A 21,285-nucleotide genomic window follows, 5' to 3' on the forward strand; every position below is an offset into this window, starting at 1 on the left:
ACCCTTGGTCTACTGGTCAGAAGAAATTTATGACTGACTGAGTCACTCTTGAGGTGTTCCTTTCCTCTCGTTTGTCTGGTAGCAGCATTCCTTTCCACCCCTTTCAGCACTCCTCTTTCAGCAGCTCCAACCTTGGTCCGCATCTCGGTGCAGAACAAAATTTGAAGGACATCCCAAAGAAAGCCTAATGAGATATGGGCCCCTGCCTATGTATTTTCTGCTCTAACTTTTGCAAAATAAATTGTCTTTCTGTTGTAGTGTACTTGTTAAAATAGTTTAAGCCATACCGTCAGAATCCAGCCCACGAGCTAGCATTTGCTGTTACCTTAGATCTTTTTAAGAGGCATAATTTTCCTATAACCTAGACTTGAAAGATCTATGGGCTGTCTGAGTTGACCTTGTTTTTCCCTTGGGCATCCAGCACAGAGCTTGGACGTTAGTGACATTTCTGAAATAAATGCATTAATGGATTTGAGTGCTCAGCATAATCTAATTAAATATGTGCATTATTACAGCACATTTATGTAAAGATAAAAAAATATAGACTTAAGGTATATAGTTCTAGTCATTTATATGACAACTGAAATAACCAAGCCCTGGGGAATTAAAAGTGGCTTGTTTAACATGAGCAGCCAGTAGTGGCTATGGTGAGACGCAAGCTCAAGTTTAACAGATATTTGTAAAGATTCAGGTTCACAAAACATGTACAAGGAATGGCGTTAGCTCCTTTTCAAAGGAGAGTGCCTTAGATGAGTTACTGTGTGGCTTGAGCAGCTCAAGAGGGACTCCACTGAGGCATGAAATGGGTGCCCTGTTTTCAGTTCCACATGTTGGGATGGTATTTAGCACTTGGTCAGCAGGCTGAGTACCAGCGTGATGCTGGCGTGGCTCAGAATGCAATGCCACATTCCCTAGTGCCCCCTGAATTCCAAGAAAAATGCTCGTGGATTCGGGCAATTGGCTTTTCTTAACTTGCTTTTCTAAGCCTGTAGGAAAAAAGAGAGAAGTGGCTGGCTTCTTGCCTGAATTCTTTCTTTTTGCTAAAATTGAGGAAGGATATCTGGTCATTCTTTTCTTACTTTAAAATGTTTAAGTGTAATATTTTATAGCTGTAGGTGAAGAATAAAATATTCCTAGGGAGAAGGTTTATTGATATTTCCATCTTAAAACTATTATGAACTCCAAACAGGTGAAATTGGTAAAACAGGATATTGAGCATGGCTCTTCCCCACAGCCTGTCAATCAAAAGCAAATAGGATGGAAATAGATTTAGAAAAAAACCCTCCCTTTCAGAAGGTCGCTTTAAAGCACATTTTAAGGCCCATTGTCCCTTTTTGATTTTCCCTGGGGCATTTTCTTGTGTATGCTGGGCTCACTCAGTCCTTTTGCCATTCCTGGTTGGCATTCATCTTTTCCCAGTGTTACCAAACTCAGGTTCAGCTGCCCACTGCTTGAAAGCCAACAGTGGAGAGTGTTGGTTTGAAAGGAAAGATTGCTTTATTTAGGAGGCCGGCAACCTGGGGAGAAGACGGACTCGTGTCCCAAACCAACCTCTGTTCTCATCGTTGTAAGATTTTGCCCCTTAGGTAACACTGCTTTTAAAATCTACAGATTATATAATGGATATTGCAGGCTTTAATCTAGAATTTAAATGTTAATGAAAGTAATTATTATTATTATTATTATTATTATTTGCAGTACACGGGCCTCTCACTGCTGTGGCCTCTCCCGTTGCGGAGCACAGGCTCCGGACGCGCAGGCTCAGCGGCCATGGCTCACGGGCCCAGCCGCTCCGCGGCATGTGGGATCTTCCCGGACCGGGGCACGAACCTGCGTCCCCTGCATTGGCAGGCGGACTCTCAACCACTGCGCCACCAGGGAAGCCTGTGATTATTATTTTGATTATAATTGTATCAATTTCCATTTGTTTGCCTGTTTTGAACACAGTAATTTTTTCCACCTCTGTTTTACTTAATCTTGAAATTCAAGATTACTCCCTATTACATATTAACAGAACTGAGACATGGTCTTAGGTAAAGGAGTAAACAAAAATTTACTGAATACCTACTGTGTGTCTTTAGCTGAACTATGTTCTTTCCTGCAAATGCTCCATTTAAATGCTATTGATAACCTCCTCTCCCTCTTTTTTCTTTTTTTTTAAGGGTGAGGTTGAGTGTGCTGAGGTTAACGTTCCTGCCTAAGTTCACATAGCTGAACTTGGCCTGCTGACCCCATTGCCCATAGGCTTTCTCCTATACTGGATCAGGACTCAAAACTCATGGCAAGCCGTCAAAGTTCCATTTGAAATGAAAAGAGGAAAACCTGTTTTCTGAAACGTGAACTCTAATTACATAAAATGGATGCTTCTGTAAACAGTACTGTCTCAACAGGGCAGACTGTAAACGTTGAACAACAATTGAAGCCTCACATTATGTAAGAAAGGAGCTTACAGAGCTGAACATCCACCGTGCTGTGTTTCCCCCACCGGTGACAGAAGTTGCTGGGGTAACAAAGGACTGCACACAGCCTGGTGTAGGCACAGGGGCTTCTCTGCAGCTGATAAAACTGCTCTTCGGTCAGGAACCTTGCTCTTCTAGGTGGGCTGCTTGTGCGGTGCCCCTTCTGCGGCTGAACAATGGCATTAAGGAGGGGCTTAGGTGGGAGAGTGCTGGAGAGGAGGGTAGACGGGTGGTGGGACAACTGGATGCTGGGGAGCTTGGGGGAAGGAGAATAAGCCCTGGCAATTCTAACTTATTTGTGATTCTGGTAGCAAAGAGCACCCAGAGACAAAATGGCTCTCAGTAGTTGATGAGATTTCATTGGGGCTGACACCACCTCATTCTGTCCACCCCTATCTGCAGGTTAGACCCAGCTAGGCGTTCTGCCATGCTTGTTTTTAGCTTTGTAACCACCAGCAATCACACTGGTTTGGGAGATTTTCATGTTTCAGTTTTTACAGATGATGAAAAATCATTAACTGACTCAATGTCACTTCAAACTCCATGTATCTGTATTTCTCAGCCAGTGGCTCTGAGCCACCAACTCTGGCTGTACCTGGTCAGCTTGCTGAAAAATAGATTCTCAGGATGCACTCTGGACCCGCTAATTAACCTCTGTAACGAGACCGCAGATCTAGATTTTTAACAGGCTCCTCGGGTGATTCCTATATACACACATCTCACTACTTCTATTTGACACATTACATTGAAATATCAACAAAAGAGAAAATTTGAGTGACTTTGCTCCAAATGACGTAATGAATAAGGAACAAATTGGTATTGAATTCCGGTAGCTTCAGTTAGAATTCATTACCATTCAGTCATTACTTGAAAAGCTATGTATTGCGTTTTTGCCACATGCCAGGTCTGGGGATGAAAGGCAGTCTTTTTTCTTCAGGAGTTCCATGGTTGGGAAGAAATACCCCTCCGTTATGTTTTTAATCCCACAGCTCTCTGGGACTCAAACCTTCAATGTCTCTTCATTGCTCAATGCTTCATTAAGTAGCTAAGATGCTCAAATTTGAAGAAGGCAGAAGTGTGGCAGGGAGTGTGAACATGGACAGCTTGGGACAGAGTGTTTGGTTGAGAAGTTTTGAGAGATAAACTTGATTTGTAAGGAGAGGCTGGATGACAAAGGACATTAAATGTTACACTGTGTTGCTTAAACTCAACATTGTAGGAGCCTCTTGAAGATAGACATAGCACATACTTTCTGCCTGTGGATTTAATGCATTGTTTTTTAATTCAGCATACATTTACTGAATCCTTATTTGTGCTAAGCACAGCACCAAGAAAAAAGCAAATTCTTTGTTTAAAAATCAAGGACACGTATGAAGAATTTTGGAAAGGTTGTCATCAAAAATGATTAAAATATGCAATAGTTTTAGGACTGGAAGTGTTGCATTTGCTGTTGGTGCCGGGGAGGGGTGGGGGGCGGGAAAGACACATTAAAATGTCAATATATCACGATTTCAGACAATCATAGAAAGTGTGAACCTCCCTTGATGATTGGATATAGAAATTACTAGAAGTAAAATTGCAACTCCTCTTGGTGTAAGTGGGCCGCCTCCCCGTCTCCTTGGCCACCAGCCTGTCTTTGTCAAGTGAGCTACACTGAGCAAACCTGTTATGGCCCCAGAGCCCATGATGGTCTGTCTAGTCCATTAATAAGTAGCAAAAATATCTCAGCTCCTGTAAGTTTTTTTTTCCCTGTGGTTTATTTTAACTCTGTTTCGAGAATTCAAAATTAGTTGTGGTGATAAGACATGATAGTTTCCTGACTCTGTGGAAGAGAGAAAAGGTTCAGAAGTGATATCAGAGGCTTGAATTTCCCGGGCTGGTTGTGGTTCACTTAGTAGCTTTATTGAATCAAAGACCAGGTGATTCATATAAAGTCATATGTTAGGATGCTGCAACCAGGGCTTTGGAAAGGGCCACCTTACCCGTTAAGTGCAAATAAATAACGATGTGAATGTACAGTAGACTCTAAACGCATATGAGACTATTGATGAGGATGAATAATACATGTTTTCTGATAGTGTTTGCTGCATGTGGCAGGATATTTTAAAAGCGGGGGAAAAACCCCTCTGTGTGAGGTCTGCATTTAGTTAACCTTTATATTCCAAGACAGGCTTAACTGTCATCTGTCATATTTATAACAGCAGCGTCAATTCAGAGTTTTATGCTCAAAACTTGTAGACTCAATTAGGAGATACACTTTGAAGAACTGGTCCCTACGATATGCACATAGTAACCTAAAAGAAGAATGTCTTGTCAATATTATTGTAGTGATTTCTGTGTATTCTTGTTTTGATTATGTGATGGGTTCTAGTGCTTTCGAGTTTGCCATCATGGATGATCCCTGGAATTCGGCCATGTGTCATTGAATGGAATGGACATTTCAGTTCTAATTTAGCATACTTATTTCTACTGCTAAGTGAAAGCAGAGTTTACATAACTCAATTTATATGGTTGTATAGACTTTCATCTTCTGAGTTTTATAACTCTTTCAAGTTATAAAACTTGAAAATTGCATGTTTCAGTGGATAGTGAGCCCGTACTACTTACCGAGTACCCGTTGTGCTTTACCAATACTAAAAACAAAATCTTTGTTCTGAGGTCATTATATTTACGTTGAATAAATCTGAAGTTAGACTTCAGGTCGATGTTGAAGTGGGGTCAGATCTATTTTACTGCTAAAACTTCCGGCACAATCACAGTATAAAAGGGTTAAGCAATGATGATACAGGTAAATAACCAAAGATGGAGGCTTATCTAAAACCAAGACTAGGTTGCATAATAAGGAAAGGATAAGGGTAGCAATGAAGTTCTTAAGAATTAATGTCCCTTGTATACACTGTTATATTTAAAATAGATAACCAACAAGGTCTTACTGTATAGCACAGGGAATTCTGCTTAATACTCTGTAATAACCTAAATGGGAAAAGAATTTGAAAAATTCATACATGAATACTGTATGAATACAGGTCTAGATATCAGCTATGCATTTCTTATCTAAGAAACTCTTAAACCCCTTCATAATGCACTAAGCCTATTTGCTTTACTTTGCACATTAAATTCTTTCACAATAAGACCTCTCCTGGTTTAGTGGTCACTATGTTAATTCTTTAGCATTTTAAAGCATTTTGGTTGATGAAATGTCTGTCCTTTTCCTCCCAGTACTTGAGAAATCCTCACCGTTATATGAAAGAACTGAGAAGATAAAGTACCAAAAGGTAAATGACTGTTTCAAAGACACATGATCAAACATTTACTCTAGAGAGACCTTATTGAGTCTTTGGTCTGGAATCATTCAGATTTGACTGCGTGCACTTGAAAGACAGAGATGCCAGTGGCCAGGCTGGGAAAACCACTGGATTTGGAATTCATTTCACTCCTCTCCTCTCTTGCCCCCTGTATAGTTAAGGGTCCTCCCTTACCAAGCTTAATCTTGACTGACCTTTCTGAGTCTTCCGGAACCTTGCCTTATCAATTATTTCTCCTTTGTCTTTCCACTTTCGTTTCTCTCTTTATTCTTAGTCTCATCCCATCTTCCCGTATATATTTTCAGTCTTCCGACTGCTTATAAACAAATAGACAAAACTCAGTCTTGACAAAGTTGCAAATTCTTGCCTTGACATTGCTTTTACTTCACTCACGCTCTTCAGTGTGGGCCTTTGTGGCTATCTTTTCTGGCTCCTCATGCGTTCTTTGAGCCTTTCCAAGGAGGCATGTGTCTTCACTCCTCAACCTGAGTCACTCCAGGGTCAGTAGTTAACAACTCATCACAAGATCAAGTCGCACGATTCCTGTTCTTGTTTCTTTTTTCATCTTTTTGTAGCAGAATATAACTCCTCCAAGCTGCTTCCTAAAATTCTCTGTTGATTTCTGAAACATATTTATTTTTTTCCCTTTCTGGAAGAAAGCTGGTTTTCTGCTTTCTGCCACCTAAATTCAAACATTCGATTAGGCAACCTTGATAGATTATATTCCACCATACCTCCCTCCAGGTAGATGAGTTCTTTCTCACCGAGCTCCTAAATATAAATAAGATTGTTCTCATACTCGACTGGATTCTTCTGTTGGTTTGCTCTAACATAAATACTTCCTACTTCCCTATCTTGATCTAAAGGTAGCTTAGTCATCTTTCAAGACAGTTTATCATGATGGTTAAGAGACCTCACTCCAGAGCCAGAGTGCGTGGGTTCACACCACATCTCCAGACTACTAGTATATGATCTTGGGTAAGTTATTTGGCTCCAACATGCCTTAGTTTCCTCATGGTAAAGTGGAAGTAGTAATAATTTCTTCCTTGTAGGATTGATGAGACAGTTAATGGGTTAATATATGTAAAGATTAAATAGTAAGACAGTTCTAGACAGAGTAAGTTCTATGTGTTTAAGTACTTTTGATATTTCTACTCTCTCAAACTCCACCTTGTCTATAAAACTTTTCTCATCTCCTGAGTCCAACTAAAGGTCATCTCTTCTGGGAAAACTGTTATTTTTTGCTCTCTTATGAGGCTTAACTTACTTGTCTCTGTCTTAACTTAGATTAGAGTAGGCTTTTTGCTCTCATATGTTCTCATATCTTACCTAACTTCAAAAAAATTTTCTTTTCCTACTAAAGATCAAGTCGATTTTTTCCTAAAATAATTTCTGAAGATTTGAAGGTCTTGAGACTATTCTGTGTTTTGAATTTTTGATGAGAGATCCCCAAAGATACTTTGAGGATGCTCTGTAGGGCTGACCTGAACTTCATGAAGGAGAATAATGGAAGTGTCACTCGTGATTAATTTCCTTTTCTATAGGAGGACTTTCTGACTGTGTAGCTCTAACTGATCCTAACCACCTCTTTGGGAAAATTGAGTTGTAGCAGTGTATGTGTATCTGTGTGTTTTTCAAATAGTTCCTGCACATTTTACAGTACATTTTTACAAAGTTGAACATATTTATTGTGACAAGGAAATAAATTATCTTGAAAATGTTTTCTTTAAAATTTTACTCTTGTATTTAATAGGTTGGCGTTAGAAATTTCGACATGGGTTGACAGCTCTTACTATAGTCCCTCTCCGCAGAGGACGTTCTGATACCCTTAATGTTGGTGATGTTACAATTGCTGAATGGAAGCTTTCACTGAATCAGATACTGACAACAGTAATTCCAACAATAGAAATTATCACCAGGCATTGATAAAACCTGAGAGCAAATCATTATGACAAAGTACATCCTGATGGGAATACCAAAAATACACATAGGCTACATTATCTTTATTTCATTTTCCTCTTTTAGAATAGAAGTTTTGGTATTTGAAAGAAAAGGGACAGTTGTTTGTTGAAAATAGAAATTGTTGGACATAACCAACCATATGTTTTAGATTTTTTTCGCTGTATTCTTACTGAAAACGTATTTTGAATTTGTTGTGTTTCTCCATACTTTGTAAATTCTTTCCTTAAGGTAAAAAAAAATTTTTTTTCCTTTCTCTTTTCCCAACATTTGCTTCAGCTAGGTTTGACCGACAAGTTGGATTCTTTCAGCCTGAGTCATTGTAAAGCCAACATGTCTGGTGATGTTTGTCTGCAGATGCAACTTACGAGTCAGTTCTAACTTTGTATGTTACTTTAAACAAATCAGTAATGGATTATCTTGTATTTAAACCTGTTGAACCTTTGCAGCCTTGAATTTGCAGAGTGACACAGTTAATGTGCTATGGTCACATGTTTAACTTTGTCAGGAAACATTGATTCGTTTTCATATGTTATCAAGGCAAGAAACAGTCTCTTTCTGATTCTGTATCCATCTTATAATCAGAAGAAGATATATCTGCCTCACAGATGGAAACAGAATCAAAAGGAGACTGTTTCTTGTCTTGATCACACCGTGAAGCAGCAATCAAACCAGAAATAACACTTCAGTCTCTGACACATACTGTTGCATATTCATGTTGGGTTTTGCTATAGACTTGGAGTCTATAGACTTGTAATCTGTTTGACATTATCCTTAAGAACTTTAGTCTCCTGGTTCTAGATGACATGGTTAATTAATCCAAATTTGTATTTTCAAAATAGGAACTTGGCAACGGATGGGACCTTTGTATGATTCAAACTGTCCTATATGGAAAATGCCTAGATATTAGTGTAGAGAGAGAAGATAGAAATAGGAATAGCCTCGGAAGTCATAATGTAGTAACTTTCAGACCATATGGAGAAATACTATTATCAGTCATTTTCTTGTTTTGTTTTATACACCAGTTAACGTATGCCAGTGATTTTCATTGTCACAGAATTGCATTATTGTTCATTGACAGAGTAGCAAAAATGTAGAAGTATGCAAATGAGAAATGGAATTGGGAGATGTCATGGAATACGTACTAATTGTAGGAAGAATACAGTTGCATGTAATCCCCGTGGTTTGGGGGTAGTTAATGCCTGGAAACTGTGTCATTATGCAAGGTTGCATTTTCTGAAGAGAGTCAGTGCTATAATTGGGGCTTGCATTTTTTTATCTGAAGATGTGGGAAGCTTTAATTAATGGATATAACCAACAAAGTGCTACCTAAATGAAAATTCAGCAGTCACAAACGGTGGTCATCTGCACATCTAAAATTCAGTACATGGGCTGAGATAAACACTAACATTTAATTACCAATAATTTTGCTTGCTAGCAGAATGGTTCTTGAAAGCTCTTTCGATAATGCAGCTCTCTAGAGGGACTCTTCTAGGATGCCTGATGGTGTGCTATTACTTAGACCTCCCTCAAAGGACTGAAATTTTAAAGTTGGTGATGACAGTTCTCTTGTTGTTTCTCCTACTCAAAACTCCTTTTGACCCAACACTTCCCCCTTCTCCCTCACTTGCACTCAACCAGACTACTTAGCACGTATTTTATTTCAAAGACTAAAGAAAGGAAACAGTAAATGATAGCTCCCAGAAACCTCACATTTTATTGGAAAGCCATAAGAACAACTTCCAGAACGGCTAAAATTTTGATTAGATTCTATCCTGGTAGGTAGGGTTGTGCCTGTGTCTTAAAACACTGGCAGCTGTCTTAACCGAAACCAAAGGAATATATGGGGAGAGGGACTGAGCTGTGTGTTTTCACTTGGTAGCTGGAGAGCCTCAGTCACTGAAAGGGGCAGAACTGTCTTCTATAGAGACTAGTGAGGACCAGATCAGCTCCATGGGTCCACTCACCCCAGTCTGCTAATTGGCTCCTTTCTTAACACTGGGGAACAGGAAAGCTGTTCCAATGGGCTTCTATTCCTAATACCATTGCTTTACCTTTAGTGCAGAATGGAGTCAAGGTTTAAATCTTTTACTGCTGGATACTTTTGTCTTGCCTCTGAAGGTGTCCTGCTAGAGAAGCTTATGGGATCGAATATTTGGCTTCAGTTTCTATAAGTTAAAATGCAGAAAAAGATTGGTTCCAGTGGAGGAGTAGATATTCAGAAGCAGAATAGGGAGGGTGAAGAGAGACTATTCAAAATGAGAAACTTACTCTTTCTCCAGACTCTCTCCCTCTCTCTTGTATGTGTGGGTAATGCATCTTTGCCCTTACTGTGTTAAAAGCCACCTTGACCTCATGCTGATATTCCCAGAGCAAAGCTGTTGGTATTAAAAACCTATAGCTGGCCTGGACCTCTTTCCCAACGTATGATAAACTCCAAACAAAATCTTCTATGTTGCATTCTAACAGCTCTGTAAAAATGGTTCTATGTCCTAGTTTTGTTTGGTGTAGCTTTCCAATACAATCGATGTAGAAATGAATTACCCCTTGACTTTGGAAATAAGCAATTCATGAGTGATTTCTTAGATAAAACTATTTAATCAGGTTCTGAACATACAAGAGAATCCATGAAAAGATACAAGCCTTTATGAACAAGTGAACATTTTTTTTTCTCAGAAGAAATATTCCATTTTCTGGGCTCAATTCAAAACAAAACAAAAATGGTTCCTTCCAAAGTAAATGGTATAAATGATTGGTGATAATAGTGTTTGCTTATGTGTTCACCTCTTCAGACTTGTTGAAGGAAGGAAAAGGGAATGGCTCCACAGCTAAAACCTTCAACTTTGGCAAAATTGAGACCATTTTTGTGGTATCGGACAATCTTAACACTTATTCTTGCTCAGGAATTTAATCCACTTTCTTTGTAAAATTCAAGATACTTTATCATATTTTTTTTCCATGAGAAGATTAACCTAGGTATAAATAAAATTACCCTTCATACTTTAAAGATGCTTTGCGAACTTTGGAGGACAAAGGAGTCTCTAGTTAGGAACTTGAGAATTTTAGCATTTATTGAGAAGCAAGTGAATCCAGCCTCTACTTAGATAATTTTTCTCAACAGTAGCAAGGAGGTGAAAGCTGGTTTCTGGCAGACAAAATACACCCTGTTGGGAGGTCACACATGACTAAGTGCTCAGTGTTAGTGTCCTATGAAATGGCAAATCTTGCTTTAGAAAAAAGTCAAGCCTTGCATTTGCATTGAACGTGTGTTCCCGAAAGATTTGCAAACACTGTTCACAATATCAACTAATTCTGGATGAGGCAGTGGAGATGGTGAGGGCAAGAAAATAATATCTACATTGCACCAGTTTATGTTTCATAACTGGTTTTTATATATAGGAAACAGAAAATTTGGGCATAGAGCAAATCTTGCCAAGCAGAACCACCAGTGGTTGGTAGGTTACCCATCAAAAGGAAGCAAAGTGGAAACAACTGAGTATCTTCTATAAACATAATTACTTAGTCTTAGATTACTGAACTTATATATTTAAATGGTGGGAAAAGGAAATTGTTTTAATTTGGCTTTCCAGGCTTGGTAATCATCTTATGTTACTGTTTTCTATTTAAGTTAGAAGTCCCTGACTTTTTTTTTTTTTTTTTTAAGAGGGTTAGGTGGATATATTGTAGAAATTTAGACCTAAAAACTCTTCCTACTTGATTTTTCTCAACATTTCCATACACTGAACGCCAAAAATACTTTAAGCATTGCATAAAAAGGAAAATGGTTAGCATTTGATTGTTTTGGGCATAGAGCAAATCTTGCCAAGCAGAACCACCAGTCATTGGTAGGTTACCCATCAAAAGGAAGTAAAGTGGAAACAACTGAGCATCTTCTATAAACACAATGCTATGAAGTAGTTCTGCATAAGCAAAGCTAATGAAACAGAATTTTTCTAGCACTGATATCTTCATCTAAGATGTCTTCAGTTCCATTCCCATTCATTACTTACAGAACTGACACAGTATCCTGAAAACATTTCCTAAACGTAATTGAAAACATTAAAAAGTCTGGTATTTGATAAACATTTGGATGTTGTTTTACAAATTTTTATTTCTGATTTTTAACAAGCTTCACACATGTTAAAATTATGTATAAAGAAATCCAATCATACCAATAAACCAACTGGTTGTCAATTTGATTTTCAGGGTGAAAGATGGTGTGTTTATGGTAATAATTGACAGGAGTATAGAACTTTATTGATTGTCTTCATCCATTTGGGCTGCTCTAAAAAAGTATTATACCCTGGTGGCTTATAAACAATAGAAATTTATTTCTCATAATTCTGGAGGCTGTAGAACTTCAAGATCAGGGTGCCAGTATGGTTGGGTTCTGGTGAAGGCCCTTTTCTGTGTTGTAGACTGCCATCTTCTTGCTGTATCCTCATATACTGTAAGGGGCCAGAAAGCTCTATGGGGGTCCCTTTTATAAGGGCACTAATCCCATTCATGAGGAGTCCACCTCATGACCTAATCACCTTCCAAAGGTCCCAGTTCCTAATACCATAACCTTGGAGGTTAGGTTTCAGGATATGAATTCTGGGGAGACACAAACATTCAGACCATAGCATTGATCACAGCACATTTTCTCACACATACCTTATTGTTTAGTGCTATAAGCATCCATAATATACACTTTTTTTTTTTTCAGAAAAAGAATAAACTAAATATCTTCATTTTACTGAATGGGAAATTTGAGACCCAGAGGGGGAAGTGACTTGCTCAGAGTTTTATAGCAAATTATTGACAGCTGGGACCAGCACTCAATGTGCATGCTATGTTTAGCAAACTTCATACTGAGTGAGTGCTAGGTGGCTTGTTTTTGACATGAGTCGTACAGAAAATATTTATAATTTAATTTTTTCTAAATGACATTTTGTCCTCTGCCTGTCTACCTTTATTTTCTCAAAATGAAAGACTAAGTTTTAATTCAGTAGCCTATGCTGATAGATAGGTTTATTTCAAGGTGAGAAAAACAGTCAGGTGCATATTAGGAAAGTACTAGCTGAGTTGATCATATTAGAATTTGCAAGAATGGTGGTTGTTTAGTGAAACCCCATGATAATTCAGCTTCTACAGAGGTGATTTTGCCCAGTGTGTCCTGGGATTGTGTGTACAAAATAAACACAACTTAGCTGATTTGAATGGCTAAGGACCATCTTCCGTGTTCCCTGACAGGCTTCCTGGAGTGAAAGGAACAAAGAATTTGAAGAGCTCCGTAGAGGTGATTATCTTGTCTATTAAAGTATCTTTATTACAGCATAGCATTTCAAATTATTTCTTGCCCAGAACCCCCCAAAGAAAATTTTTTTTAATTTTAGTTTTGCTAGGGTGGCAATATGTAGGATCATATATTTTTTTCTTATAGATCTATATTTGTATTCAACTTGGTAGCTGAACGTTAGCTTGTAAACAGGATTTCCTTTTACAAGAAAAGAAATACTTGTTAGCTCTAAGACTCAACAAAATCCTCCACGTATTTGCTTTGGAGAAAAAATTAAAATCTAATATTTAGGCCACTTATTATTTACTTCATTTACTTATTTCCGAGGACAAAAAATTCCTCACCTTACCTAGCCTGTCTAACTAGGAATTTATCACATGGATGCCATCTCTTTCTGGGACCCTGACGAGAGGTGTAGGCAAAGGAGAACTGGGCTTGGGGGCCCCATAACTGCCACTGATCTTCTCTGTAACTTTCACACTTTCACTTTCACTTTCTCCTGTTTTCCCACCTACCGTCCCAGGTTGCTTTGATCACATAACAGTGCTAGAATGTCACTTTCTCTCTTCACCAAAAAGCAGAATTTTAATTCTTCTGGACTATTTGTTTATAGCCAAGTGGGATTAATTAACTAGATAGAGGCTCACTTTTATAAGATGGGGGGAATAAGTCACAAGACAGCTGTGGGAGATTTAGAACACTGTTTGTTAGTGCCTAAAAAATATTAAATGATTTGGGACTTTATACAAGAAAAATGTCATCTGTGGAAAATTTAAAAAAAAAAAAAAAGGTGGTGACATTTGACTGTTACTTTCCCTCATAGACATTCTATGTTTAGCTTATTAGCCAAGATAAAGTGTAGATCAATTTTCTTTTTGTCTTTCACGTATGTATGTAATGTGAGTCAGTAAATGAGTCTTAATTGAAGAATTTGGGCTCTCTTTTCATCCTGATGACTGAAAGGGACTTTTTTTCTTGTTTCCTTGGACCAGGTGATAGAGAGGTAGTGGGAAGATGAAATGATATTTCTTCTATGATCACTCCAGTATCAGATCAAATTGGGAGGAGTTAGATTTGATGACTGATCTATAATTTTTACTTCTGTCTGGAAAATGATTTCTTGGTATAAGAGACTGTTTATATTTTTAAAAGACCTGTGTAACCTCGAGAATCTTAAGTACATAAAAGATTCAAATCAAAGAAGTAGACTGATTTTAATATTAGCAGTATGGTGGTAGTATGGTGACAACAGATAACTGTACAAACTTCTTTTCCACATATATCCAGTCAGCAGGAGCATGCTTGGAACACAATTACCAAAAATCTTCTTGATGCCATTTAAAAATATTTTTTAAATGTTTTAATTACAGTGCTTCTAATTCCTGATTCCAGAACTTGTGTGTGTTTGTGGGTGTGGAACCTGTGTTCTACTTTTCTCTTGGGGTTTAGAAGCACAGAATTATCTAAGAATTGCAAAACTAAATGATGGGGAAAGGAACTAACATTTATTGCAAGCCCATGAAATGTCAAACGTTGTACTGATGCCTCACATAAAATTTTCCTAAGATTGACCTTTCTTATCGTACAGGAAATGAAAGGACAATGAGGTTAAGTAACTTGCCCAAGGATTCAGGGCCAGTGTGCTGTGGAGATGGGATTCATAACAACATCTACCATGATGCAATGTGCAAAGTCTCCATGAAATAATTCCTGTCCAACATTTTACAGATTAAACACAGTGAAGTTCCTCTCTCTTGCTGTTGGTTGTTAGTTGTTTTCTGTGCCGATTTGAAGCCATCAGTCTTCAAATAGTTTTGGCCCTTGTAAATTAGAATTCTTCCGTAATTTCAAAGGACAGCTCCGGAGTTTGCTTTCCTTTGAGATGCTGTAACTAATAAATCAACTTTACTGTTTGGTTATTGTATCAACATGGAGAGCTTAGTTCCAGTGCATCAGCTTGGGTATGAGTTTTCTTGCTGTGTCACTCTATGGCTAGTGAATGTCCCAAATGTGGAGAAATGCAAAGGTAGTCCCAGCCCTTTCATTGTAGCTTAGATTTGGGTTTAAGTGTCTTCCAGCATGGATTACTAGTTGCCGTGTTGTTTTTGTTTTGTTTGTTTAACTGCCCTTTTTTTAAACTTAGAAGTTCCAGCTTCTGAATTTCTATACCAACTCATTTCTTTCAAAATTAGAAGTAATAGAAATGAGAAATAATTAAAATAATATGCCCACCACTCTCCTTATTTTTTAAGGATTTGATACAAATCTCCATTGACAAATGGGGTGATAAAAAGTTTAGGGGCAAAGGGTACCTGAAATTCTGAATTTCATTCTTATCTTGTCAACATCTTGAGTTTTGAATCATCGTAGATCTGCACCAAACTTGTGACCCAAGGTGGGTACCATTCCTGAGACAAGAGCTCTGCCCGTTTGCCAACTTCTTGGTGGGGTTCCCTGTAACCTCCTAGACAGTGCCCTCCTGCCTTACCTAATTTTGTTGGCTTGGCCTTTTGCTTATGACACTGCTGCATGAACTCAGCTAGTTAGAATTTCCATATGGGTAAAAGGAGGGCACTAATGGTATACTTACGACCTCATGGTCCTGTTGAGAAGATTAAATAAAATAGTTTAGTAATGTGTTTGGAATTAGGATTGTGCTGGACCCCTGGAAACAGTTAATAGATTTTAAGTTATAATTTTAATTTATCCCTGGCTGTTGGCAAGGTTTTCACCCACATTGTCTAGGGAAATAACCAGACTGCCCTGCTTTTCCAGGGTTCTAGTGGATTCTATAAACCTCCCTCTGATACCTCACTATAACTAACATGAGAAAATTTGCAAAAGTAGGAGTGTTTATTAACGTTGAAAGACAAACAGGAATGGAGACACACTTTCTTACTTAGAATTTGATTATGTACCTTCATTTCCTACCCAGAAATAAAGAATAGAAAGTGGCCCTAACTGTGTTTCAGAACACCAATTTTAGTAAAGTAGATTTTAGGTTTGTAAACCAACATGACTTTAAGCCTCTGGGAATAGCTGTATAGAATTTCATGCCTTGTGGGTGAGAAAGGGGCACTCGTGTTATGTTCATACACACACTGCATTTATCCTTTGTTTTCTATTCTATAATTTCTAAGTTGGTGTATGGGTTTCTATTATAGAATTGGGAGAAGATCCTAAAGGCAGGCCTGTCAGGTTTTCTCTTTCTTAGCTCTAAACTAATGTACCAAAATATCTTGAAATATCAGAGCTGACATTTTGATGTGCACCATTCATGCATACTGGGTAATTAAGAATTCAATGAAAGAGTTATAAACTGTAATTTAAAATACTGCTTCAGTTTATTTCTTCAGATTTTCATCTATTGTTTTGTGATTGCTTACAGGATAAAGGTGCATTTAAAGTATTTTTACCATATATGTTTGCTCCCACTTCTGGGGGAGAAATAACCAAAAATTAAGTCAAATAGAGCCTGTCGGATGTCTGAAGTAGGTTATGACCAAAAGCCACTCTCTTTTTAGAAAGAAATGTGTAAGAGGAATTCTTACTTTGATAACGTAATAAAGGCCTTCCTTGAGAATTGGAGCAGTATTTTCATCATGCTTCGGTTTGTTCCTTTTATTTTCTTCCCCAGTTTTGGACAGGAGATTCACGTATAGAGTGGTGAGACAAATTTTGACTGAAGAATAGCACTCTTCTACCTAACACCCGGCTTCTAAATAAGATAAATGTAGGTTACCACTGTCCTGAGTCATGATTCCAAGGAATGGAATGTATAAGCAGCAAATTTTCTGTTCTAAATGGAAAATACTTTAAGAAAAAAAAACAAAAAGATTGGTCAAAGAGTACAGTATAATTCTGCCAGGAGACAGCCCTGAACTAGAACAGAACCAGAGGTCTCCTGTACACCGGTACATGGGGCACAGGGCAAGGCATGTGTCCTCTCTCTTTTTCTCTCTCTTTCTCTCCTGGACTTATTTGTGTGGACTAAAGAGGATATTGCCATATAATTTCTGCCATGCTTCATCAAGGAAAAGCAACAGATTTTCCTCTAAAGAGCAACATTTCGGTGGATTCCCACTGATATATGATGCCATAAAAATACACTTGAACAAAAAGAAATGGAGTGCCTGTTTAGCTCCGACAACGGTTCTGGATTGAATTTATTATTTTTAAATTTACAATTGATTACTGATTTGGATTAATGCTTTAGTACCAGAGGAGAAAAATTCAGGATCCAAATATATTCATAGAATAAAAGTGTCAACCTCCAGGAAGTTGGAGACTTAACTTTGAGTTAAGAAATAGGCTGTTAATGACCATTGAAGTTGCATATCTAGTTTGACTTCTCATCAAGAAATTGATAATGAAGGACACTTTTATATTACTATGGAACTGTTTTCTTTTAAGCCAAAAATACCTTGAAAAGCAATGAATACAAGTATGACACAACTAACAAACTAAATGTAACTGGCAACACCATGCTTTTCATTTTCTGAGTGATAGTTTTCCTTTAATGGGTCCTTCTTAATAATGAGATAGACTAAATCCTCCTTGCATTTGGTCTTTGAAGATGTGTGTGCATATATGTACATATATATGAATAATGGAGTTTGAAAGGAGTTTGTAGTTTGAGGTTATTTTCTTGAAATTTGTGATTTTTCCAGCTGTGCCATTTCTTTGCAAAGTGTTTTCAAGTTATGACACCTTTTACTAGCTTTACTATAGACCTAAAATGGCTGTCACTGACATTCTTTTCAAGACTTGGTGTTTGAGCTGGACATGGGAAAGCAGATGAAACAAATACTGCACCACTTCTCTTTACAATTGACAAGCTTAGTCTTTTAATCACTGATTCTTTGATCTCAGGTTGGTATGTCCTTGGCTTACTATGATTAGACACTTTACTTTTTTTTTATGACTCCTTTTTTAATTGTGGCAAAATACATGTAGCATAAGATTTACCATGTTTTCCATTCTAAAGTGTACAGTTCAGTAGTGTTCTGAACTGTTTACTTTGTAAACAGAGCAAGCATCTTCCTCCATTGGGGCTGCTATAACAAATTACCATAGACCGAGTGGCTTGTAAACAACAGAAATTTATTTCTCACACTTCTGCAGGCTGGGAAGTCCCAGACCAAGGTGCAGGCAGATTTGGTGTCTGGTAGGGCCTGCTTTGTGATTGCAGACGGCTGGTTTCTGGTTGCATGGGCACGTGGGGAAAGGGGCCAGAGAGCTCTGTAGTGGGGTATCTTCTGTGAGGTCTCTGATCCCATCCATGAGGTCTCCACCCACAACTCCCAAAGGCCCCTCCTGCTAATACGGTCACACTGGGGGTTAGGATTTCAGCCTATGAATTTGGGAGGACACAGACATATGGTCTAGAGCCACGAGTAACTGTTTCTCGTTTTGTGTTATGTTTCGTTACAGAACTCCAAGATGGGAGGCAAGCTGAGCAAGAAGAAGAAGGGGTACAATGTGAATGATGAGAAGGCCAAGGACAAAGACAAGAAGGCAGAAGGAGCCGGGACGGAAGAGGAGGGAACCCCGAAGGAGAATGAGACCCAGGCGGCTGCGGAGACCGCAGAGGTGAAGGACGGCAAGGAGGAGAAGCCAGAGAAGGATGCCCAGGACGCTGCCAACAAGCCCGAAGACAAGGATGGCGAGAAAGACACAGAGGCGGCCAAGGAAGACGCCCCGAAGGCAGAGCCCGAGCAGCTGGAGGGAGCCGAGGGGAAGCCCGAGCCCCCGAAGGATGTTGCGCAGGAGCCAGCGGCCGCCGCGAGCCCCGCTGCGGGCGGCGACGCCCCCAGAGCTTCGGAGCCCGAGGCGGCGGAGCCCGCGGCCCCCAGCAAGGATGACAAGAGCAAGGAGGGTGGGGAACCCACAAAGACTGAGGCTTCCGCAGCGCCTGCCGCGCAGGAGACGAAAAGTGACGGGGCCCCAGCTTCAGACTCAAAACCCAGCAGCACTGAGGCTGCCCCATCCTCCAAGGAGACCCCGGCAGCCACGGAAGCACCCAGTTCCACGCCCAAGGCCCAGGCCCCCGCAGCCCCCGCAGACGAGGTCAAACCCGCCGAGACCCCGGCAGCTAATTCTGATCAAACCGTAGCAGTGAAAGAGTAACAAGGACAGCCTATGGAAAAAAAAGAATACCGCTTAACGACGACCTGTCTCTCTGTCTCTCTCTGTCTCTCTCTCTGTCTCTCTCTCTCTCTCTCTGTCTCTCTCTCTCCTATACTAACTTGTTTCAGATTGGAAGTAATGATACGTATTGCCCAAGAATAAGGATGTGTTCCCATCAAGGGAGGGGGGGGGGAGAATCCAAATAGTATTTTTGTGGGGAAATATCTAATATACCTTCGGTCAACTCCACCAATCAGTCCTGGATTTGAAAGATCAATGTCTGAAAGTACAGTACATCTTTTGTACCTGAACTGCTGTTACATGCACTCCGCCACTAAGATCTGAGCATCTTGTCTTCTGCAAGGGGAGTTGGGAGTGATGCGTTCGATTCTGCCCGCAGGGCCTGTGCCGAGGCAATCAGATCTTTATGAAAGCAGTATTTTCTGTGTTCTTTTTCATTTACAGCCTTTCTTATTTTGATATTTTTTTAATGTTGTGGATGAATGCCAACTTTCAGACAGCCCACGTAGCCTGTCCACATGTATCTCAATGCCAATTCTCCATTCTTCCTTCCCAGGTCTTTTTGGGAGTAACAAACATTCTCTCATCCTACTTAGCCTCCCTAGATTTCTCATGACGAGTTAATGCATGTCCGTGGTTGGGTGCACCTGTAGTTCTGTTTATTGGTCAGTGGAAATGAAAAAAAAAAAAAAAAAAAGTCTGCGTTCATTGCAGTTACAGTTTTCTCTTCCATTCTGTGTCACAGACACCAACACACCACTCATTGGAAAATGGAAAAAAATAAAAATAAAAAAAACAAAAAAATGTAAAATGGATGCATTGAAATTATATGTAATTGTATAAATGGTGCAACAGTAATAAAGTTAAACAATTAAACTGAAGTCACGAGGATTACTGGTTTCTTTTCCTACCAGCACGCTGTCCCCTCCTCTGTAATTGCCTCAGTAGAGAACAGAACAATGTATTGGGCATTTTCATGGGTATATTTGGATAGAAGTATAAAGCAGGATCCTCAGTGTTATCTTTTTAAAAAATTAGCAGGATGGGCTTCCCTGGTGGCGCAGTGGTTGAGAGTCCGCCTGCCGATGCAGGGGACACGGGTTCGTGCCCCAGTCTGGGAGGATCCCACATGCCGCGGAGCGGCTGGACCCGTGAGCCATGGCCGCTGGGCCTGCGCGTCCGGAGCCTGTGCTCCGCGACGGGAGAGGCCAAAACAGTGAGAGGCCCGAGTACCGCAAAAAACAAACAAACAAACAAAAATTAGCTGGATCTGTGTCAGTAAATCTTGGAAGAAGGTAAACTGAAGACTTACTATGTCTATGGAGATACACCCTATTAAAAAATGTGGGTGTTTAATTTAAAATTTACTTAAAAGTCACAAATATTCTGAATAAAATACATTAAAGACAATAAATGGATTTGAACTTGAAGGCTGGGTAGAAGAGAATTAATAAGGTCTTATAAAAACATCACATGTATGTAAGTTGTGAAGCCACTGAAGATTGTTTTATCTGTTAATGGACCGTAGTCATGATAGAGCCCAGAAAGGGGACCTGAGTGTTGTGAGCAGGCCATGAGATAGCAGTGGAGTGAAAGCAAGCATGGAACTGGCCTTTACAGTGACCGGATTCCTGTTCAGATTTTGCCTTGACTAATGACTCATGGCTTTTAAGTCACATCCAACCTGCAGGCTCTACCTACAGGAGGGTTAAGGCAAAGCCCCTTTTACTTCTGAAATATTTAATAGTTTGTATATATGTCTGATGACAGTTTTATAGGATGGACAGGTATATACCAACAGATGTGATGTCACCTCTGTCCCTTGGTTTCTCCCCCAGAGCTGGAATAGTGACCCTCAGTTTGCTCATATTCTCTGTAGATGGGGAAGGGGTTGGAGAACTGGTGTCAGCAGTGGCTTTTACAGAGCAGCCAGGCACGCGTATCAATTCTATAACGTAAGAAAAGAAGGAATTGTCTCTAATCTCTTGGTAGTGATTTTGGTCTTTCCGATTGGATATTAGAAACCAAATCTCAACTATAAAACACTTAAAGCTGAATTTACTAGTAGCCACTACAAAGATTTCTCATGATTGAATCAGTTAAATGGCAGGTTTTGGGGAGAGTGGGATTG

The 21,285-nt window shown here is 39.3% G+C and overlaps 1 protein-coding gene across 1 annotated transcript in view; it reads left to right on the forward strand.

The window, feature by feature from the left end:
* The window catches only part of BASP1 (brain abundant membrane attached signal protein 1), a 54,833-nt gene extending 34,796 nt beyond the window's left edge, over positions 1–20,037 (forward strand). Inside the window, exon 2 of the mRNA XM_029218985.1 lies at positions 18,438–20,037. Within this exon, the coding sequence (XP_029074818.1) occupies positions 18,447–19,133 (687 nt within the window). The 5' untranslated portion in view covers positions 18,438–18,446 and the 3' untranslated portion in view covers positions 19,134–20,037. The remainder of the gene's footprint in view (positions 1–18,437) is intronic.
* The last annotated feature ends 1,248 nt before the right edge of the window (positions 20,038–21,285 follow it).

The sequence above is a fragment of the Monodon monoceros genome, unplaced genomic scaffold, assembly GCF_005190385.1.
Source record: "Monodon monoceros isolate NGI ecotype Baffin Bay Population unplaced genomic scaffold, NGI_Narwhal_1 Super_Scaffold_12, whole genome shotgun sequence".
Classification (NCBI taxonomy): domain Eukaryota; kingdom Metazoa; phylum Chordata; class Mammalia; order Artiodactyla; family Monodontidae; genus Monodon; species Monodon monoceros.